The following is a 23,233-nucleotide window of genomic DNA, read 5'->3' on the forward strand; positions in this document are numbered from 1 at the left end:
ATCTCTCCATTCAAACAGAGAAGGGAAGGAAAAGGACAGGCTTGATTCCAAACACATGACTTCCCTGGACAGCCTTGTAGCAGAAGCTGCTCACTGAATACCTGCTGCATGAGTGAATGGCCTTGGCCCTAAGCTTCCAAGGAGCAGTGAGTGCTTCCCATGGTAGAGGCCTGGTCTTGCTGGGCGTTGCCTCCTGACAGTCCTGTCCTGTCCTGCTCTCTTTTCCAGGACCACTGTGCAGGAGTTGGGGCGTTGGGGAGCCCCCTAGCAGGTGGGGCACTTACCTTGGGGATTTAAGGCCAGTGAACCGGAGCGAGATTAGCTGACTTAGGGAGCTCCAGGTTTGCCTTACCTCTTTTCTTATGTAATGTCTACCTAATTTTCTTTAGGTGACCCTAGGGAAAGGATGCATGTGTGCATGCATGTGTGTGTGTGCGTGTGTGTCCGTGCAAGGGCTGGGGCCAGAGTGGCCCAGGAGACACACATTCAGCAGTGGAACGTCCAGAATTTAGCTGCCGGGGAGACCCTTGCACTGAAGAGGATGCTCTGGGGTGCAGACTGTGAAGAGGGTCTGCAGAGTCTGGCCCTGATGTCCCAGGAGGTAGGGCTGCCGTAGCCATGAAACTGCATGGGACCATCGGCCCTGCTCCAGGACTGCTTCAGCTGGGCCAGACCTCCAGCATCTCTGAGGATCCAGGAAGCCCAGGGTTATCATGGGCTCTCCATTATCTGCTGCATACACAAGGCCTTCACAGTCTGGCCTCCCCCAGCCTCATTTCCTGCCCTTCCTTTCAGTCACTACAGAACTCCAGTCACATTACTTCTTACTCATATCTCAATCAAGAGATCGAGAAGGGACTGTGCTGGGTTAGGGATTAGGACAGTGAATAAGACACCTTAACAGCCCCTGCCTTCATGGTGCTGATAGTCTGGTGGGAAAGGCAGAATTTAAACAGACAATGTTGCTCAGACGCAGAATGTCTGTGCCTTTGCCTCCTGTCCTGTGTTCCAAGCTGTCAGGCAAACTCAGCCACCCAGCCACTAGTTCAGTCATCTTTATGCAGCCTTTCTGATGCCTTTCCCCGTGAAAGCTGGGGCTGGCCTCCACCTCTTCTTGATCCGATGGCATCCTGGGTGCTTCTCCATTGATGCCTCTGTTGCATTGTATTAAGATGATCTGTCTTCCTCCCCTTCCCAGCCTGCTGTCTATTTTTAGGTAGGCACTTAATCCATTATCACATATAATTCACAAAACAACCTTGTAAGGTTAGTCATCCTACCTCGTTTTATAGATGAAGGAAACTGAAGTTCAGAGGGGTTAAATGACTTTTAAATGACTTCTCATCAGTGACACAGCCAGGATATAGAAGAGCCAAGGTTAGAACCCAGATGTGTCTGATTTTTCAATCCCGAGTTTCTAACGACCGTGCGATATAGCCTTTAAAAATAATCCCCCTGTGTGAGTGGCACAGCGGTGTGATCTGCTGCACTCTTGCCCCATGCCTGGGATCTTCTGAAAAGTAGGCACTGCTTCGTGAATTCTTTATGATAATTCTCTCGTTATATACTGATTTTAATATTTGTACTTGCAGTGTGAGTGCAAATAATAAAATGGATCCAAGGGATGAAGGGGAAGAAAGACTTAAAATGTCTTTAGGAGCAGTTTCTTTCCCTGTCTAGGAATTGAGCTCAGCCTTCAAAAGATTCTGCTGAATTTGAATCCCCAACCAGGAGGAGAAAAATACAGATTCTGGGACCAGTTGATGAACTTCTAGCGACTGGAGCAGGCTGTGCTTTCCCAGTTGTCAGAATAGGGCTACAGCCCGGCAGAGGAGCCTCTTCTGCTAGCCTCTTGGGGAAAGTTAACTTGACCTTCGTTTGGAGAATAAGTAAATTAATACATTTGGTTAGTAAACATTTGGTGGGAGGGTGGAATGACTAAACAAGCAAACGATCCTATGGAGTTCCCTGCTTGGGGGCCTCTTCCAGCCTGTTCTCATGGTCCAGGCCAACCTGTGTCTGTGCTAGGCAGTACCTTTGTTTGAGGACCAGAGGTATTTGGACTGACCTACTGGCTTCTGTCCTTATCCTGTCCAGGGTGGGCTGCCAGGCACCGGGAGAGTGGAGGGGCACCCTGCCCCCCACCACCCCTCTAGCACTTGGGCTTGTGGGATCTGCCTGCAGGGATCATCCTGCCAGGGCCTCCATAGTTCTGAGCCAAGGCTGAGAGCCCAGAGTGGAGCTGTGGTAGGATAAGATTACAGTTTTCTCCTGCTCTGATTACAAGCAGCTTATCTGCGTTTCACTGTTGTGGCTCTTCAGAGACTCAGGGAAAAAAAAAATGGAAAATCTCATCTGTTCTTGTTGTGTACTTTTCAGAGGGTCGATGAGTGGATGGCGAAGGAAGGCCTCTTAGATCCAAACGTCAAGTCAATTTTTGTCACCTGTGGAGACTGGGACTTAAAAGTCATGTGAGTATGAGCAGGACTCCTTTGCTGACAGGGCTTGGAACCTGCGGGACCAGGTTTTGCCTTTTACAGTCTCAAATGTCCAAACCTACAGGGCAGCTGGGTCAGGCAGTCTTGGATCTGGGGGCTGGCTGGGCAGAACGAGGGCTGGGAGCTCGGCCTTCTGCCTCTGGATGGACCTTTCCAGCCCTGCTGTTGCCTTCTTACCTGTGCTAGGAGAGCTCTTCCTATTGTGGGCTACACGTTACTGCCCTGAAAGAAAGGAGTTAAAAGAGGGTCTTTAATTTTCTTCTAAACCAGGTACATAGTATTTACTCTTCTAAATGCTTTAGAAATAGTAACTCATTTACTAACCCTTGGGACTCTTATTATTCCTATTTTATAGATGAAGACATTCAGGCGCAGAGAGGTTAAGTATCTTGCCCAGGGACACACAGAGCCAGAATTAAGACCCAGGCAACCTGGCTCCAAGGTCCATCTTCCTAACCATGATGCTATGTTAGGCTCTCATGTGGGATGCGAGGCCCTGATGATCCCACAGAGAGCCCAGGGTGGGGATGGGAGAGGGATGCTGCTGCCGGGTCACCAGCCTCCTCTTTTCCTCCCTTGTCCCCACTGCTTTTTCTCCTTTGTCTCCTGGTCTTGTCCCAGTTCTGGAAGACAGAGCTGGTTCCTTTGCTGGGTTGACACTTCGGCCTCTTGTCTACCCTCATGGATACCTGGCTTCAGAAAGTCCCCAGGGAACGAAAGCAGGGTGGAGGTTGGGTGGTAGGGGGGCGCTGTGTGCTGAGCACTGATAGGATCCATACCTCTGTGTTCTTTGTGACTGAAGGCAGCAACGAGCATTCTGTGTGTGTATGTGTGTGAGTTTTTGAGCATAGGATGGGGTATTGGTGGGGGTGGGGAGGCATGGCTCTGGAGTGACATTTCCTTCCAATTCAGGCATTATTTTCTCACCAAGATCCTTTTTATGCCTTTTGCTGGGCATTGAGGTGAAGTTCTGCACCCGGGTGGCTGTCTAGCCTGCTATTGGACCCAACCCTCTAGGTGAGGCGGGAGGAAGAGCAGGCCCAGGTCACATACTCGCCCGCACACCTGTCTCCCCCAGGCCTGAGAACATGTGTGTGCACTGACTGCGTACCACACGCTCCAGAGCTCCCCGTGACACTCATTGTTGGGGAACTTACAGGGGCTGTGCCTGGAGGCAGAGCTGAGTCAGGGGACGGTTCCGAGGAGAGGGTGAGGAGGAAGAATGCTGTTGCTCTGGTTTACAGCGTTCCATATCCTGAGCAGCTCTGAGCACTCAAGTGAGAAGGGACTCCTGGGGAGGGAGCTCCAACACAGGAGACGGTATCCGGGGTGGAGCAGGGTACAGGCTGACACCCAGGGTTCTAGGGCTCGTGTGGCCCAGGCCAGAGGCCTGGTTTCTCTAGTTAGCTGAGACTCCTGCTCTCCCAGTGGCTTTCTCTCTTTGGTGTGTTCATGTCCCAAACACCCAATTTCAGCATCTTCTGTGATAGGGGTGAATGGCGTGTGCTTATATGCGTATGTGAGAGCTTTCCTGCCCATGATGTTGGGGACTATCTGGCTGGGCCTCCAAAGCTTGGGGTCGGTTTCTCCATGACAAGGAGAGGGGATGGCTGGCATTAGAAGCCTTGGCATGGCGGGCCCTGGACAAATCTTGGTGACTTAGGAGGCTGCTTTGCATCTTGATGGAACTGTTGTCATCAATAAGAGGGATCGGGCTGGGGAGTCAGAGCACATGTGAAAGGAAAATCAGATGTTAATGAGCACAGTTTCTGGGTTACTCTTTTCCTTTACCTCCTGGAGAGAATCTGTTTCACTTTTTTATTTTAATTACTAAGGGAGTGAGGGAATAAAGGAAAAAAAGAAAACGTGAAAATGACAGCTAACATCAGTTTCAAGAACTACGTTTTATGTTTCTGATCTTATTTCTTAGTTGATATTTCTATTATAACATTACTACTCTATGATGCCAAAAGAATTTCATTAAACGGAAGAAATTAGATCAGTTGGGAGATGAAGGAAAAACAACCAGTTAGATTGGCAGAATCTTAAAATCCATAACTTGTTTAGGCACGGAAGGTTGAAGTGTGTTCCCCCAGCATAAGTGCCAGGGCCTCTGAGAAGGCAAACAAATAGAGACACCGTCTCTGCTCTCGAGGTAGCTCATGGTACAAGCAAGGAGCAAGGGTATAAAAAGGAAGGGAAAAGAGTGATGCATGTATAACAAATCAGGAATAAGAAATTAAGGCACCAGATACAAACAATACACCCTTTTGAAAGTGGCAGTGACTGTGATAAAGTACAATTTTTAAACATGTTAATGAGCACATGCCATGTGTCTCTCTGTCTCCTACCTGTCTTCTTGGGTAGGAGGTGGTGTCTCTCTTTTATAGGTGAGAAAACAAAGGCAAATTAAAACCTGACGCTCAAATTGGTAGACCCAGCTAGGCAGAATGGAATTCTTAAGGCCACATGGCTTCCAGAAGAGATGACTGGGGCAGACTTTGGCGGCTGGTTTGGGTCTGGCTCGTGAAGGCCCGCCAAGCTCTGGAAGCGAGAGTGCAGGGAGGAGTCAGATGTCTGGTGGCAGGGGCGGGGGGAGGAGAGCTCTGTGGCCGCCTTTTCGAAGCAGGATTCCCGTAACCGCTGGGAAGGCTCTTAATTAAATGTGTAACAAAATAAAAACAGCCAGAGAGGAAACCTAAGCAGCTCTGCGTGACGGCGCACAGCTTCTCCATGTTCCGGAGCCTCTTGTCAGATGGCTCTCGTCAGAAGCATCACCTTCTCTCATGCCTGGTAAAGCCTGCTGATGAGCCTGACAAGGGTGGTGGTAAACTGACCTAACAACTTGTTAGTATGTGGCTCACTTCTTGTTTTGACATCTATTTTCAAATTTAAGTCTAAGGAACTCAGCAAATATTTTCATTTCCCACTCTAGTCTCTCCGAGCCACGCTCCCTCTTGTTGCCGCTCCCCCCGCCCCCTGCCCCCAGCAGCCTCCCTCTCCCTGCAGCCAGCTGCACATCACTTTCGTTGGAAAGGGCCTGATTAGTGTGGTGCTGAGAAATGGGGACTGAAGTGGCAGTGGAAATCCCACTGGAGAAAAGAAATCTCCCCCCATCCTGACAAATTAATTTTGTGTCCATCTTTTGTCAGCCTGAATGGGGTGATACTCAGGTTTATGTGGGCTTTGAAGCTGTCGTCACAGATTCCGCTCAGGTGGGTTTTAATACAGTGGGTGCAGATTTCATTTTCCTTCTAAACGTTTTTAAGAAACGACACTTGTGGTTTTGGCTCTTGGTCGGCTTGCCTTCCCTACCTGACCTGCCTTTCCATTGCCTTACCTGTTGTTTCCTGAAGCTCCTTGTAGAGTTTAGTGTTCTTTCACAGTGTTCTCTCTCCTCTGCTTATCCAGGCTCTGTATTGTCTCTGTAAAGGGCGTCTGTCTTTGGCATGGTGGGAGGATAGGGAAGATGCAGTGAGGATGGACATCTGCACAGGCGCTGCCTTTGAGGAGCTTACCTTTTCACCTGTAGTTTGGAGACATGGGTTTGCCAGCTGAACGGCCAGAAGACCCAGTCAGGAGGCATTCTAGGCACAGGTGCTTAGAAGCTAGGCCACAGGGTTTCGCAGTGGCTTGTGGGTTTAAGAAGAGGAGCAGATCAGGAGGACTTGGGTTTGCGGAGTGGGCTGGGGGATAAGAAGAGCTGATATGAGGGTGGACCTGGTCCTCCGTGCCTCAGGGGAAGAGGCCCTTTGGAGGAGAGGGTCAGGATGATCAGATCCTGCTGTGGAGGAGCAGGATCCAGGGGTCCACTCCGGGTCTGCCGGGAGTGACCTCATGCAGCTTCCCCTTAGCTTGGGAGCAGGGCGTTTTCCTGCTGTTGGAGGCCAAATGTGTGAGTGCAGGGCTGTCATTTGACTTAGGTGTTTCCCCTGCTCTCCTTGTGCACTTCGCATACCACACCCCTCTGTTGGTCTGTGCAGATGTGGACCAGAAAGTCTGGAGATCAAAAGATATTTAACATTAACATAAGTTTGTGTGAGACCATCTGAACTAATATTTTGCAACGAAAAACTCAGCCACCTGGGTAGCAAACAGTTTGAAAAAATAATGATAATTTATAAGAATGGCAACTAGGGGAGAGCTCTTAATACTAGGCTGTCTAGCTAAAGAAAATGAGATCTATTTCAGTTACTTCCATACTCGGACATGAAATTTTTTGTATTATTTTGTTCTTAATCCATCATGAAGAAGACCCAGTCAGGAGGCAGGTGGAAGCACCTCTGTGAAGTCACTCCTGAATTCACACTCCTTTTTTTTTTTTTTTCCAGATGATTGAAACCATTCTAGACTACATGGCTCTCCCTTCTTGTTTCAAGTACAGACAAACATTGTCTCTGAAAAAAAAAAGATACTTGCTCAAATTATCCTACTTACTGTTTGTTTTGGGAATACATACTCAACGGGGACTTGGGCTTCCCAGGTGGCACTTGTGGTAAAGAACTCACGTGCCAATGCAGGAGACAAGAGATGTGGGTTTGATCCCTGGGTCAGGAAGATCCCCTGGAGGAGAGCATGGCAACCCTCTCCAGTATTTTCGCCTGGAGAACCCCATGGGCAGAGGAGCCTGGTGGGCTACAGTTCATAGTACAGTTGAAGCGACTTAGTGCGCACGAGTACACACACACACACACACACACACACACACACACACACACTCTGTCTCAACAGGGACTGCTGAGGGTCACGCAGCCAGGACGATGGGAGAGCAGAGAGTGCTGTCTCCTGGAGAGAGGTCCCATGGCAGAGGAAGCACATGCCGGGGAGGACTCTGTGGGGTACACAGTACCTCGCGGGATGTGTAGGTGGCGTCTGAAAGGCTTGCTGGGGGTCCTCCTGGACCCTCTTGGCATCTCTCCTCAGCCTACTTCCTCCTTCTTGAAGCACTCTTCATTTCTACTTATGTCTCCTGTTTCTCTGACTTTTTCCTTCCTTTTCCTATGATTCTTTTTTCCTTTTCTCTTAAATTTGGTGTTTCTTAACTACTGGCATTTCTTTGATCTCTCTCCTAGCTGTCTTTTTTTTGTATCCTACACACTCACACTTATGGGAGTGATCTCATCTATTTCTCAGCCTCAGCTATTCTCTGTATGCTGTCTTCTCATCTTTTCCTCTATATGAGAAATGGAACCAACATGCAGCAGTGATCCCACTGGAGAAAAGGAATCTGTTCCCTTTGCCATCTGAACTCTGAGCCTTCATATCCAGCTCCTCTTCTCTATCTTACCTAGATACCCTTAAAGCTTGTGCTTAGTTGCTTAGTCGTGTCTGACTATTTGCGACCCCATCAACTGTAATCTGCCAGGCTCCTCTGTCCATGGGCTTTTTCAGGCAAGAATACTGGAGTGGGTTGCCATTCTCTCCTCCAGGGAATCTTCCCGACCCAGGGATCAAACCCACGTCTCCTCTATTGCAGGTGGACTCTTTACCTGCTGAGCTATCAAGGAAGCCTTAAAACTTAAAGCTCAGGTGCTATTTTTTCTCCCAACACCTTGTCTTTCAGCATTTTCTTGAATAATGACTCACTGGTACCATCTACTCAGTAGTTCTGTCAGAAAACTGAAAATCTTCCTTGGTTCCCCCCTCTAGCCATAACCAGTTAATTGCCAGACCCTATGATCCTTTCTCCCAGAGGTTTCTCACAGTTGTTGCCGCCTTTCCAAACCCACTACCCCTGCCCTAGTTCAGGTCACCCTGTTCTTCTTGGATTCCTACGAATGTCTTCTTGCTCGTTGGTCTCTCCAGCTGTTCTGTTTCTTATATTTCTTTCTCCTAATTGTAGCAGATTACATCATACCCACTTAACACCCTTCAAGGCTTCCCCTTGTCCTCTAGGCAAAGTCACACTGATTATTGAAGGTTTCAAGGCTCTTGTTTATTTCTCTAGCCTCATCTGTTGATGCTCTCTATGTACTCAGGCTCCCCCTACCCCTAGCCAGGTGCTCTAACTGGCCAGTTCCTAAGGATCCCTCCTAACATCTTTTTTTAGGTGCCTTCCTGTACGTTCCTGGAGTACATGTACTTATTCTTACATGAAATTGCGTTGTAGCTGCCTAGACTTGTCTGTCTCTTTCCCTAGATTGTGTGCACCATTATAACCCCAGGACAATGCCTGACATGTAGTAATTGTTCAATAAATGTGTGTTGAATAAATGACAACTAAGGCATGGAGTGGGCCTGTAGGATCCCTGCCCGGGAAGAATGGCAGCGGGTGGTGGTGAGTGGATTCAGGGAGAAGGGAATGGAAGAAAAAATCTCAGATCCTCCTGCCCCAGACTGAGTGTGAGGGGGTAGAGGACTGCACTGCTCATGCCAAGAAGCTCCTGGGTTCCCCTGCCAGCACTGGATGTTGGGCCCTGCAGGGGGGTACTGGGTGAGATGGTGCAAGGGCCTGGGTGAGGGGGACAGGGCTCGGTCCTAGGAGCAATGTGAAGGGCTTTCTCTGAGACATTTGTGTCCCCAGGACTGAGGGCTAGAACTGATCTGGAAAAGTGACATCAGATAATAAAGATAGCCAACATTTATTGACTACTTACTACATACCAGGAGTCCTGCTGTGCTATTTATGTGTTATCTCATTTAATCCTTACTGCAATCCTATGAAATAAATTATTTTTTAACACATGAGGGAGGAAACTGGGGCACTGAGAGGTAAGTAAGTTGTCAAGGGCACACAGCCACTTTGTAGCAGGGATTTGAACTCTGGAAGCTGGCATGTTTGACCGCTTGGGTATCTGACCATCTGCTTCTGTCTTCCAGCATGGCTTTGGGCTTGGTGGGAGTGCCCTTCCTCCTCCCCTTTGTTTGCGCTGAGTGACAGAGCCTTGGGATGTTCTCTGACACCCTAGGCTTCTGGTACCTGGCTGGTGTTGGTTGGAGGGCTGGACCGTTGTGTTCGTTTTGCTCTGGGAACGTGGTTGGCCAGGAGATGTGGTGGGGGATGGCTTGGGGCTGTCTGAGAGGCTGCTTGCTGATCTACAAATGAGTGGATCCTCAGATCATTGCCAATATTACTTTGGAAACCTCTGTTCTATAGTATCCTTGGAAGCACATGGGGCATCTCATCGAGTCTCTAAGCTCGCGAGAACCTTGTCCATGGGTTTGCCAGTTGGTCCCAGCACGGAGCTGTATCACCTTTGATTAGCAGCCTGTTGGGGGGAGGGGCTCGAGTCAGAACTCCCTGGCAGTCCTGACTTGTCTCATTTCCTGATACTTTTATCTGTCACTGCAAGCGCTTGGGCTCCCCTCCTGAACTAATTAAGTTTGCATGTGTTTAGACACATTGCCAAATAGGGCTTAGCAAAGCGGAACTGAGCTACATCTCTTTCTGAGTAGGGAAGGAAGGATATATGAATGCTCCACCACGAGGGCCAGGGAAAGCGTGGACGACACGGAGCCTGTGTGTACAGATGATAGGCATTCTGCCCTGGCCTCCCTGGGACACAGCAGGTCTGCAAAGCAGCCTTCTGATTGGCTGGCAGCAGCAGCTGAGGGCCCACCCTCCATCTTTCTAAGTGAACTGGGTGTTCTCAGAGGGCCGAGGATGGAGGATAGGCTCTGAAGTAGGATTTTTCTCCCAAGCATAAGCAAAACTGAACAGCAAGTTTAATGCGACTTGTAGGGTAAGTTTCGAGGCCTGTGTGCTGTTTGCTGCCAGCCTGAACCTACCCAGCTCCATGGCCTAAAACCACCTGTGTGGCTAGCAGAGGGCTGTGAGAAGTACGTTGGAAACATGGGGCACGTTTTCCTTTTTGCCTTGAAGACCCCAGGCCACTTTGCTCAGTCTCAGGATCGCTGTGGGGGAGAGAAGAAGTGTTGCTCAGGATCCCCCCACCCTGGAGGTGAGGTTCAGCCTAAGGGGTCAGTGCGGTGCGGTGTTGCCCACATGTTTCCACGTTAGACTGATGCCTGCCTTTTCCCGAGTGCTGGGTAGCCCGAGGTCTGAGATGGGCACACATACTTGGGTCCTGCCTACACAGCTGCAGACGTGGGGCCTTCCCATGTTGTGGACTCCTCCTCTGAGGTAGGGAGTGAGGGTATTTCCCATAGAAAGCAAGAGAAACAGCTGATTGCCATGGTCAGCGCTTTGATATAGCTGTGAAGCCCCTGGGTCAGCTTCCTGGCCACGAAGAGGCTCTCGGTAAGGCGAGATCAGCTCAGAGTCAGGCCAGGCTTGCACTGCACACCATGTGTGTGGGTGGGCTGGGGAGGGGCTTCTGGAGGTTGTATAGGAATTCTGGGCCTTTGAGCTGCAGCCTGAGCCCAGAGCGAACAAGAACCAGACCTTCTGCCCTCCCTTTAGTTTCCCTAGAGCCCTCTCGTCAGCAGAGGTGCATTGGGTTAGCCCCAAGAAGGCAGCTTGCGTTGATGGGGTCATGTTTCAGCTGCAGCTAATCCAAGTCACTCGATATAAATCTCTCCCTGCTGCCTCCCCACTCCCTCCCATCCCCAACCCACAGACAGGGAAATGAATCCTGGCCCTCGCCCTGAATACATCATGGCAGGCCTGCCTCTAATGAGAGAGGGCCATTCATTGTGGGGTGAAGCTCCCTGCAGAGCCTGGGATGCCATTAATTAAAGAAGAGCCACCTGAAGCCAGTCGTGCGGCGCAGCCTGCCACGCTCAGATGGAGTGGTGGTGGGGTAGCCTCGTTAGCCTGACAACTCCTCGGGACCAGGGTTCCTGGGTGCTGGGGAGCGAGGGGTGCCCCGCCTCCACCTGAGAGCTCCGGCCTCTGGAGCCAGCCTTTTCACAGATGTGGGCAAACCCCTTCCTGCACCTGTCCTGGGGCCAGGACCTGGCAGGAAAGGGGCTGCTGACGATGGGCTCGGCTAAGGATTACCCATCTCCAGCGTGTGGGCCTCGGGACAGGAGCAGGTTTCTGTGAAGTCCAAGCAGGCTCCTGGCTCCCAGCTGGCGCTCCTCCCCACCCTTCTCCACGTGGTCCTGGAGCTGCGGGTTGGCAGGCCATGCAGCCTGCAGCCTTCCCTCAGAGCCTGAGTCCAGGGAAGGACTGGAGGGACCTTCGGCCTGCAGGGACACTCGGGGAGAAAGAAGCTCTTCCATCAGGTCTGCGGGCACAGCCCCTCCCGGGCAGATGGCGCCTCTGGTATTCCAGTTTCTGGGCATTTCTAGGCTGCAGGGTGGGGCTCCAGTGGCAGACTCATCTCCTCTCCCCCTGGGAAGGTGTCGGAGGGTCTTAAGCACTTCAGTGGTTGTGGGAATCCCTGGAGTGGGAGTTCTGCTCAGTTAAAACCCTGATAAAAGACGGAGGTGTTTATGTAGTGGCTGGCCAGGCGCTGAGATGTTTCTGGTGGTGGGAGCCTGCTGTGGCGCTGCTGACTAGACGACTCTTTATTGCTTCATTGGTCCTGAGGTGAGTGTGGCTGCCAGGTGTCTGGTCCCCAATCTGATGGATAGAGTGCCCCTCGACCATCCTTGAGGGTCTTACCGCCTCCTTGCTGGCAGGAGGGGCCGTAGGCACTTGGACCTTGACCATCACCTAGAGCTGGAGTGGATCAGCTGGTCTCTGCCTGGCTTGTCAGGAAGACAGATGGTTTCTGTGTCTGTGGCTCTTCTGGGCAGTGTCTGGAAGTCTGGTTCTGTGCTCCGTGGAAGAACCTGAGAGGCTCCTTCAGAGAGCCTCAGAACCAGCAGGGCATGGCTTGACCAGGGTGCCGGCTCTACTTCTGTGGAGTCTGCGTGGTCTGGAATAGAGGCTCCCCCTGAGACTCAGGTGGCACTGCTTTGTGTTTTGAAAAGTTTTGGACCTTCACAGGCCTTGGCCATTAGTTTGGGTCCTTCTGTCCTCTGGCAGGGGCTTCCCAGATGGCGCTAGTGGTAAAGAACCTGCCTGCCAATGCAGGAGATGTAAGAGACGCAGGTTCAATCCCTGGATTGGGAAGATCCTCTGGAGGCGGGCATGGAAACCCATGCCAGTATTCTTGCCTGGAGAATCCCATGGACAGAGGAGCCTGGCAGGCTACCGTCCATAGCGTCGCATGGAGTTGGACATGACTGAAGTGATGTCCTCTGGAAAATAGAGAGTGAAAAATGGGGGCTTGTGTCCTGAACTCCAGGGAGAACTGAACTTCCACTGTTGATGCTAGAAAATATTTTTGTATGGGTGAGATACTTTTCGCGTGACTCTTGAGACCCAACTTAAAAAAATTTTTTTTTATTGTGGTTTCCCCAGCAGTCCAGTGGTTAAGACTCCACACTTTCAACACAGAGGGCTCAGGTTTGATCCCTAGTTGGGGAACTAAGATCCCACATGCCGTGTGGTACAGCCAGAAAAAGGAAAACCAAAAAAATGTTATCTTTTTAGAAATGGAAGTATGAAATAGGTACAGTAGGGTACATCCTGTATACAAGTGTGAAATGGTCAGCTCAGTATATTGTTATACATGTACACACTTGTGTGCCACCCAAGTCAAGGTGAACTTTTTGCATCATCCCAGAAAGTTTCCTCGTGCCCCTCTCCTGTCAGTAATGCCTACCCTCTTCTAGGTAACCACTACTCTGACTTCCGTTACTTTGGGCTCATTTTCTTCTTTTTGGCTTTCATATACATGGACTCATACAAGATATACTCTCTTGAGTCTGACTTCCTTTGCTCAGTGTAATATACAAGAGATTCATCCGTGTCATCGTTGGTTGTTCAACCTATGTATTGCTGGGTAGGATTCCATTGTATTACTATACTGCAGTTGGTTTTTTTGTTGGACTATATACCTTCTTTTGGTCTTTTCGTTCATGTTTACCAAATGAGTATGTGAAGGTTCAGTCTAATACGAGCATCTGCCTAGTCCTGTCAGCTTGTACTAATCTCCCTCGTCCTTTTCAACCTAATTCCAGCCCCTTAGACGTGTGGTCTTCCCTGTGTCTTGTGGAGTCTGCACTGGCCTTCCCTCTTTTCTGAACCCCCAATGAGAGAGGCTGACCCCAGGGCTGTGGAAATGGCCTTTGAGCCCTAGTCACCCATTTATTTATTCTTTTGACAGATATTTATCGAGTGTCCGTGATATGTCTATACTGTTCCAGGTACTGAGGACTTAGCAGTGAACAAAGAGATAAACCTTCTGAACGTCCTGCCTTCGGGGGGCTTTCATTTCAGTGCATGCAGCCAGCACTGCCCTGTCTTTTGGACGCTGATGCCAGGAGACTTGGAGTCTTGTCTAGACTCCTTTGTCCCTGGGATTCTGTAGGAGCTGAGTGGCAGTGGCCGTTGCCACCTTGACAGGGCCTCTCTCAGACTTTTGTGGGCTTTCGTCTTCCTTTTTTGCTGCTACTACTGCTTGGCAGTGAAAGGGTTTCTCAAGATTGGCGCCTCCTTCCACTATCCTGGAGTCTGATTCCCTCTGTGAGAGGAGAGAATTAATCTCCAACTTTCCATGCCTGTAAGGTGAGTGACCTCTGTTTTGTCAGCGCTCGCCAGTCTGTCCTCTAATTCCCAGCCCGGGTAATGTAGACATTACTTTGTGTTAAAGCAAACCACCAGCAGCTCTCTGGAGAAGGCAGTGGCACCCCACTCCAGTACTCTTGCCTGGAAAATCCCATGGACGGAGGGGCCTGGGGTGCTGCAGTCCATGGGGTCACTAGGAGTCAGACACGACTGAGCGACTTCACTTTCACTTTTCACTTTCATGCATTGGAGAAGGAAATGGCAACCCACTCCAGTGTTCTTGCCTGGAGAATCCCAGGGACGGGGAGCCTGGTGGGCTGCCGTCTCTGGGGTTGCACAGTCGGACACGACTGAAGCAACTTAGCAGCAGCAGCAGCTCTCTTAGTGCGGATTCTGTCCTGATCTAGGCAGCTCAGAGAGGATCTCCTCACAGGTGCTCAGGCACCTGAGCATCTTTAGTCCTGAATGGTGTTTGGCAGGTTCAAGGAGGGAGGATGCCCTTCCACTGTGTATTCCCTAACCACCATCCATGCCAGCTGCTTCTGAAATTGGTCACTGTGATCAGGCTCCTGAGAGCACAGAGGAGGCTGTGAACACCCCAGTGAGGAGGAAGTCAGGAAGCAGAGGGCTGGGAAGGTGTGGGCCAGGGAACCCAAAGCTGCCGCTGGCAGAGTGGCCCATGCCTGAATGATCTGTAGACTCTGGGGGCTTAGCTCTGTCGGGCTTTGGGAAGGGCGCCTATGAGCAGGTGGGATAAATTCTCTATCCCTGGCTAACGGGTGACACGACTCAGACTTGATAGTTCTGTAAAACTGTTTCTTCCAAAGCCTGCAAGGATGTTGGTTTGGGGAAGAAAGCCAGCCAGCCCAGAGAGTCCCGGGAGCCTGACAGGCCTTTTTCTCTGCGATTCTTTCTTGCAGGCAGCCCGAGGCAGCCTGTCTCTTTGTTAACAGAGTGACAGCAATGTGACACCATGGAAATAATTACTAACAAATCACGGTGCTGACTGCAAACAGCTCTCTGTCTTCAGAGGCATGTCAGGGTGCATTAGAGCAGGACTGGAGGAGCGGCACGTGGGGGCTGAGGCGCAGCCTGTGCTCAGACGCTCTCCTCTTCTTCCCCCACCCTGACCCCTTGCTGCTTTGTCTGACTTTCCTGCTCATGGCCTTAACCCACTAAGTCAGCCAAGGGACCCACTGGATAAGTAAGTGGCATATGGCTTCCTCTGGGCAGGTAGCTGGGACTCCCATCTTTGCTAGGGAACACCTGGGTGTGATGGGATGGTTAGATAGCGTCACCGACTCAACGGACGTGAATTTGAGCAAACTGGGAGATAGTGGAGGGCAGAGAAGCCTGGCGTGCTACAGTCCATGGGGTCGCAAAGAGTTGGACACAACTTAGCGACTGAGCAATGACAGCCTGAGTAGTGATGAGATCCAGGAGTTTTTCTGTTATGGGGCCCCCGGAAGGGTAGAAGGGTGCTCCATTTTTGATGACTGTCTACCAGTTGGGACCAGCTTCACCTGCTGGTGGTTTTGGTGTGATGGAGAGTATTCATGCTAGCTGGACCCATAGTCTGGGAGAAGCTTTACATCTCAGTATTGGCTCTGCTCCCTTCCCCCACAGCCCTGGATTCTTCTTCAATTGCCATAGTCAATTTTGGGTAAGTCGACTTTGTCCATTCCCTCTTGGTTAGCAGAGTGATTGCTCTGACTGTCAGGGCTGTAAATAATGTTCTTGGTGTGTGTGGCTGGAGGCAGCCGTGTGGGGTGGGGAAAGGAGTGGAAGGAGGAGCAGCACTCCGCTGGCTCCCTCGCTGGCCCCCCTCCCCTCTCATACAATATTTATCCAGGGATGGGAGTCAGATGCAGCGACCTCAGGGTCACCCAGTTAAATAGCTTCTGAACCTCCCTGCATTCTAATTGCTGCAGTTGTCCTTTGCTCTGGAGACTTCTCCTCCCCATTGTCTGCTGAGGCACACGCTAATGGCTCTCCTCCTGGCCCTGCTGGGAGGCAGATGTGGGCTGGGGGGGTGTGGAGGGAGGGAGAGTGCTCACTGCTGCCTCCTTTTCCCCGGGGAGGAGGGAATCTGGGGCCTATTAACAAGTGGCTTCAGCATGGAGGAACACGGTCCCCTGCCTTCCTGCTGCCGCCTCCCCAGAGCTGGCTGGAGGAGACCCAGGAGGCGGGCCTGGTTGATGGGCCAAGGGGTTTTGCCCATTTCCAGTCCGATAAGCAGAACTGTGGGACTCGTGACTCCTGGAGGGCACAATCCATGGGGTCGCAGAGAGTCGGACACTACTGAGCACGCACACGAGCGCCTCCTCTATATAAGGGCAGGCCCTTGAGTACTTGGCTGAGGAGCATCATCCTGTGTTTCAGTGGTCCTGCTTCTGTGGCTTGGAGACTTCTAATGAGTGGTATTTCCTATTGGAATATACTCCATTTTGCCCATAGATTGGCCAGATGCAAAAGCCTCCTTGGTCTCTGGTTGGTTTAGATGATTGATGATGGTAGCAGGTGTGCTGCAGTTGGTGATTTAAGAGTGGCACATGCCATGCGTCTTCACTGGGACCTTCCTGTAAATGTCAGTTACCACCCATGGCAGTTCTTGTCTTCCGAGGAAGACTGTTGGAAACTACCATTGAAGACACTAGCCACTGTGTGTCCTGGAAGAATATTCCAGCAGGAGCCTAAAGTGAGCCCCTGTAGAGTTGCTCTAGGCCCAGTAAGGACTGTGCTGGGAACTCTGGGGACCACCAGTGATCGGGACAGAAGGAGCAGCACGTGCAAAACCAGTTGTAGGCTAAGTAATAAGTAAGGTAGAGCTTGAGAGCAAACACTACAAAGATACACAGTGAATGAACCCAGAGCAGCACAGTGGAGGTCGAATGGGTAGTATTTTTAGCAGGAAACTTTAAAAAAAATAAATGTTAAAGAAAGCCCAATATTACAAAATATATAAAAGTTGAGCTGTTCTTTTTGAAGCTGGAGCAAGACCCTGCCCATTCTTCCTCTTCCCACCCTCACCAGTCCACAAAGTAGCTTCATGTCCCTCCTAGAACCCTAGAGCTCGGGGGAGCACAGTTGAAAATGCCCACCAGAAGTGTGACTCTGTCGGCTAGGTTACACATTCTGAAGGAGTCAGGGGAGCCGGGATCAGGGCAGAGGAGATCAGCGGGGTTCGGGGAACAGCTGTGTCCTTGAAGCAGAGGTCAGGCTGCCTGCTGCATCCCGAATGCTTGCAGGATGCTCTCTGTGGAGCCTCCAGAGGGCATTGTAGGCCAGGCAAAGGGCCAAGGGCCCAGGCAAAGGGTCAAGATGGCGATAGGCCAGATGGAGACTCTAGTGGGGGATGAGTGAGGTATCTTGGAGACCGCTCAAACTGCTACAGAGCGCCTGAGCCGAAAAAGCAAATAGCTCACCATCCGAGACACTGACCAGAGTGCGCTGGAAACCTCCCAGCACCTGCCCACCCTCCTCCCCCAACCCTACTCCCTGCTGCCTACTGGGGCCTCTGCCATTCCACCTGCCCAAGTCCTGGCAGCCACTCCAGCACTTCTCGCAGCCACACAGGTGGGCACCGTGCCCTTTCCCTGGAAGAACAGCAGCAGGAGAGGCTCTGGAGAGGTGCCCGTCTTATCCTTTCACTGGAGAGGGGCTGGCGAGATACACAGTATTTGATTTCGTGGCGTTTTTGTGGCACTGGGGAAGCGCGTGTTATATGTTCCACAGGGTGTCTGTGGCTCTTATGTGCTGTGTGTGGTTATTTATATGGGCTCCACGAGGGAGAAATGGGAATAGAGATAGGCGGCAAGTGGGCCGGAAAGCCGTGGCGCAGGGAGGTGCACTACACACATGCAGAAGCTTTTGGAACATCTGCTTGCCTGTGGGGATTTGAGGTTGGTTTTCTCTGGGAGGATGGGCAGCTTGGCCTACGGGGCGTCCCTCTGCACCCGCCTGTGTTCTGGTTTCTGTTTGGGAACTCTCCAGAGCAGCATGTCTGGGAACACTTCCAGCTGTGCTGCCAGACCCAGACGCAGGTGACGGCCTTTAGTCTGTACCATAGGGAAACCAAGAGGAAATTAAATGTCATTTGCCCCCTGCACAGCAGGTCAGTGCCAGATCAGACACTGCTGATCAGAGCTGTATGGAGGGCACCCAAGGGAAGGCTTCTGCCTGCAGCCATGCCCTCTGAGCCGTGGAGACTCCCAGGTGATGGCCTGGCTCATGCCCAGTGCTTGCTTTGCCAGGCTGGGTTCACCCTGGCCCGGGGCCCAGCCCTGTGCTACATGGCAGCTGTGGCCCCTGCCAGCCAGAGGTGCATGTGTCTCTGGGGGAGGGAGTGGAGGGGCAGGGCAGGGCAGGGCCTGGTAGTTGAGGGCACTCAGGAGCCAGTGAGTGGTCAGCCCCTCCTCAGAGAGGTGTGTGGTACTGTGGAAAGAGCAGGGCCTTTAGAAGTGAAGGAGACCTGGGTTTGAGTGTTGGCTCCACTGCCTGTGTTGTAGGATCTTGGGAAAGTCACATGACTCCCTCCGCCTCCATTCCTCATCTGTAAAATGGAGAGCACAATAAGCTCTGGCTCCTGACATCCGTGGCCGAAGTAGCTTCCTCTTGGGACTTACTGGCGCTCCGGTTTCCTCACCCCACTTCTCCTAGATCTGGAACAATCTAGGAGCCCTTGCTCCTGGGCTCAAGTGAAGTGAGCTGGCTGAAGTTGCTGGGACGTGGAGCAGGGAGGGAATGAGTCTGGCCGACTGGTACTCTCCCTGCACCAGGCTTTTCTTCTTGTCCATCCCAAGGCCGTTAAGAGATGAATACGGTTGATGGTGGTCACCTCCTGTTGAGGGGCTCAGCTGGCTCGCTCCAACTTCACACTTGCACTCCCCTTCCTCTTTCGGAAGACCTCAGGCCCTCTCCCTCCTTTGACCTGAGTCTTAGTGGCGGGCATAGTTCTCGGTTCTGCAGTGGCATTTATTCACAGGGCTTTAGGAAGAGACGTTTTAATACTGTGAGAGTTCTCCCTAGAAAACTCCCCACCCCACCCCCACCCCCATCTAAGGCATGGCTGCTGGTGGTGAAATTCATTAGTGTTCCCTGACAGGCAGTGGCGACAGAGGCGCACGCTGTCTGCTTCCCGCTCCCTCGCTCCCGTGCTCCTGCTTCACGCACACTGATATTTAAAGCTGATGGGCTGCTTATAGACTTCTTGTACCATGACAAGTTTGGGGAGGGGGGTGGGGGAGGAAGAGACAGACAAGGAGCCAGCTGTCACGCTGGTATTTCAAACAGTACTCTCTCCTGACCCTTTGCAGGCTCCGGCAAGTGTATCATCTTTCTGAAGCCTGTGGTTGGAATTGTAACCTGCAGCCGTCCCAGAGGATGGGGGCAAGTGTGGGGGCCAAGGGGGCCGAGAAGTCAGCAGTGCATCCTCCCAGGGCTGTGGGCAAGCAGAGAAGAGTGGAGGGACAGGGAGAGAGAGAGAGTGTGTGTGTGTGTTAGAGCAGAGGGGATTGAAGCTGAATCTTTGTGAGTGCTCCCCAGCATTGCCCTCCCATCCCTGGAAATGGGATGGCCTTCTCGCAGTAGTCTCTCCTGGAGTGATCATTAGCTTCATGCTATGGTTATCTCCTAGGTGGTCCTGAAAGCTCTGCATCTCTATGAATCACAGTTGCTTGGCCTCTGCCCCCTGAGGGTCCTGGATCTCAGTGATACTTGTAAATATGTGGTTTCAATTGAGGGAGAAAGTTCTCCCGCTTTGTGTGTAAACTGGAACCTTGGCTTTTGTTGCCGCCTATGTGCATGCTGAATTTTTAGATTTGGACAGTGAGTACCAAGGTGCCTTCTTACCCACAAGTCCTCCCCTCATCCCCAAGCTTCCTGGAATTCATTCTGGCAGCTGTTGAGTGGTTTTGGATTTCCCTGACTGTCATCCCCAGAAAACTTCCCCAGGAGCCTTTTCCTGACCAAGGCACTGTCTCTCAATGCAGGCGGCTTGGAAGCGTCTCCAAAGGCAGTTGCAGGTTTGGTCTCAGCTGACCTCCTTACAGCCAGGACCCCTTCTGTAAGTGCTTATTTATGAAGTGTTTCCCTTGGCTGGCTCCTTTAACCTGCACAGAGTGGGTCATGGAGGTGAAATAACTTGCCCGAGGACGCATGGTCACTTGACCAAGTTTTCTCCTAGTGCGGCAGAACCACAGACCTGGTCCTTTCCCCCATCAGGGGCCCTTCTAGCTCCAGGGTCTGCAGTGGGGGACGTGATTGGGGAGCAGAAGTGACTCCTCCACTCCCTGCTTTCTTAGCCTTGTCAATGCTGTCAGTACTCTGTTGGCTTCCTCACTTTCAGCACAGCTGTGTGTGTGTGTATACACTCATGTTGGCTTCCTCACTTTCAACACAGCTCTCTGTGTGTGTTTGTGAGAGACAGAGAGGGGTTACTCACTTCCAGCACAGAGCTGTGTGTGTGTGTGTGTGTGTGTGTGAGAGAGAGAGAGAGAGAGGTGGGGGGGTTACTAACTTTCAGCACAGCTCTGTGTGTGTGTGTGGTGGGGGGGCGGGGGTTACTAACTCAGCATGGAGCTCTGTGTGTGGGGGGAGGAGGTTGGGGAGGGGCATTGTTACTTTCAGCACAGAGCTGGGTGTGTGTGTTTGTGTGTGTGAGTGAGAGAGACAGACAGACAGAGGGGCTACTGGCCATCCCTGGTGGAGGGTGGGGCCAGAATGTCTTTTCTCTCTGTAGACTGAAGTGTATTCTTGTTGTTTTGTTTAATTAATTCATTTTGTTTTTGCCTGGGTCTTCACCGCTGTGCGGGCTTTTCTTTGGTTGTGCTTTGCTCACCAGCAGGGGCTACTCTCTAGTTGCAGTGTGCAGGCTTCTCACTGCAGTGGTTTCTCCTGTGAGCACGGGCTGTAGGGTGCTTGGGCTTCAGTGGTTGTGGCTCCTGACTCCAGAACACAGGCTCGGTAGTTGTGGCGTATGGGCTTAGTTGTTCCATGGTGTGTGGAATCTTCCCGGACTAGGGATCGAACCTATGTCTCCTGCATTGGCAGGCGGATTCTTTACCACTGAGCCACCAGGGAAGCCCTGAAGCGTGTTCTTGAACTGGCCAGGGTCATCTTTGATGTGCTCACCTCCTACACCCTTGCTGCCCCTCTCCTTCCCCCACACCCCACACATTATCCTGTAGGTTTCTAGGCGTTGCTGGCGCAAGGCATTGCTTTCCTCTCCCTTCCTGTCCTTGCCTGGCCGGGAGTGGCTGGGCTGTGTCTTCGACCACGGTGTGTCTCTCAGGTGAGATGGAGACTGGCCGGCTTTGATAAGTACGAGGCTCGAGCATTAATTTTTTATACATCAGCAGAGGCCAAGTGAGTGAATTCAATTATGAGTCTCCTTCTCTCCCCCCTCCTTGCTGCAGTGTGGTGGTTCTGAGCAGAGACTAAGGAACCTGTTGAAATGAGAAACCCTTATTTCCTGGTTTGACCCTCTCACTAATTCGGGTTAAATTGCTACGTGATTGCAGTGGTGCCACATTGTGCCTGCCTCTGTTTGTCTAAGAGGATGCAGTGGGGGCGGAAGCACCAATTTGTGCAGAGATAAAAGGTGTCATGGGCAGATAACTAAGGTCCCAGCCCCATGCCTACTCTCACTGTAGCTCGGCTGGCTCTGTGGGAAGCCGGCCTCCCCACACAGGGAAGGAAGCCCAGCCTTCCTTGCTTCCTTCTCTCCCCCTGATCATATTTTACCTCGATGCCACAGCATAATGATGCCCTGTGTAGTGGGGGAGGAGATAGGCACCTCTGGCTGACAGCCCTTCCTGATAACCAAATTCTAACCCATCCATCACCAGCTACTCTCCTCAACTTGAGGAAAAGTGATCATGAAAGGTGGGCCGTTTATCACCCGGGGTCTGTTTATCTCCTCTGGGTGGGGAAACGGGAACAGGAGAGACAAAGAGCTGCGTCCCCAGTGAAGTGCTGCCTGGGCTCCGGTAGCCTGCCTGAGCTGGATGCAGACGCGTGTCGTGCTGACTGTGGGGCTCTGATTGGGACTCCCAGACTGGGACCCAGGGGAAGGGGACCTTCCCCGAGGCTCAGCCTCGGTGGGACTTGGAGACAGGCCTAGGAGATGCGTTCCGAGGTGCAGGACAGCCAGTGACAGTGACAGCATCTGTGGGAAGGTTTGCATCAGAATGAGCAAGAGTGGAGCCCTTCATGGAAACAAGCCCCACACCCCTCATATGTGATCCCTCAAAAGGAGCTCCCTCTCTGACCGGTCGGCTGGGTGTGCCGCTTCCGCTTTCCCCAGGCTCGCCTTCCGTGCCTCTGTGCTCTGAGATGACTTTAAAGAAGATAGGGCCTTTCTCCCAGCTCTTCACCTCTGCACCTCCACACACCCCCTTTTCTGCATATCAGGTGGAACAAAACAGTTTGCCCTTGCAGGTGAGCGATAATGTGCTTTTGGGTACGAGAAATGACAGCCTACATCACTCCGAGATCCGGGTCCCACAGCCTTTCCAGAGAAGCAGAGAGGGGTCAAATATAGCCCTTAGAGTCAGCTGACTTCCTCCTCGTAAAGGCTTGAGAGTGACCTGCACGTCCCTAAGACTTGCAGAGAAGGAAACCCAGAAGGAAGAGTGTCCACGATCTCTGCCAGCACTGCTGGCTGCTCTCTGGCTGGTCCTGGCTCTTGGTGTCTGCCAGTCTGTGTGTCAGACCTCCATGGATGCTGCTGGCCCCCTCCACTGAAGCCTAGCAGTTCTAGCAGAGCCCCCCAGCTCTGTGTCACCCAGTCTTCAAAGCTGAGCTCTTGCTAACAATGGCTTCATCCCGCCCATACCCATTAGCGAGGGTGGTGTTCCCTTAATGAGCCAGTCCCCTGCCTTGGCTGGCGCCGAGCTGGTCACACCTGTTTGCCATCAGGGCCGTCTGGGCCTAGCCCAAGTGTGGGGCTGCAGGTGGTGGGGCTCCCTTTGCTCTGTGCTATATGCTTATTGAGGGGGCTGTTTCTTATACCCTTATTCCTCCCATGCTCTTCTTTCTAAGTAGGAGAGGGCTTTCTTTGCATTCTGTCATTTAGCCGCAGTAGTAAGGGAACTTGAGGAGTACCCCATCTTTTCTGACTTCCCCCTGGATGGAGTAGCAGGGAGCCAGTCAGGCCTCAGAGGGAAAGGTTTCATGGTCTGTTCTGATGACCCTGGGGGCCAGTGTGATAAGAGATGAGCCCCATGGTAAACACCAAAGGCGGAGCCCCTCTCTGGCCCTAGGCCCCATA

The 23,233-nt window shown here is 51.8% G+C and overlaps 1 protein-coding gene across 6 annotated transcripts in view; it reads left to right on the top strand.

Annotated features, from left to right (window-relative positions):
• ERI3 (ERI1 exoribonuclease family member 3) overlaps positions 1–23,233 on the top strand; it is a 130,841-nt gene that overhangs the window by 43,042 nt on the left and 64,566 nt on the right. For all 6 annotated transcript variants that reach the window (XM_070786678.1, XM_019957622.2, XM_019957621.2 and 3 more), the window contains one exon: positions 2,380–2,471. In XM_070786678.1, coding sequence (XP_070642779.1) covers positions 2,380–2,471 — 92 coding nt within the window. The remainder of the gene's footprint in view (positions 1–2,379; positions 2,472–23,233) is intronic.

This window comes from Bos indicus, chromosome 3 (genome assembly GCF_029378745.1).
Source record: "Bos indicus isolate NIAB-ARS_2022 breed Sahiwal x Tharparkar chromosome 3, NIAB-ARS_B.indTharparkar_mat_pri_1.0, whole genome shotgun sequence".
In the NCBI taxonomy this organism is placed as follows: Eukaryota; Metazoa; Chordata; class Mammalia; order Artiodactyla; family Bovidae; genus Bos; species Bos indicus.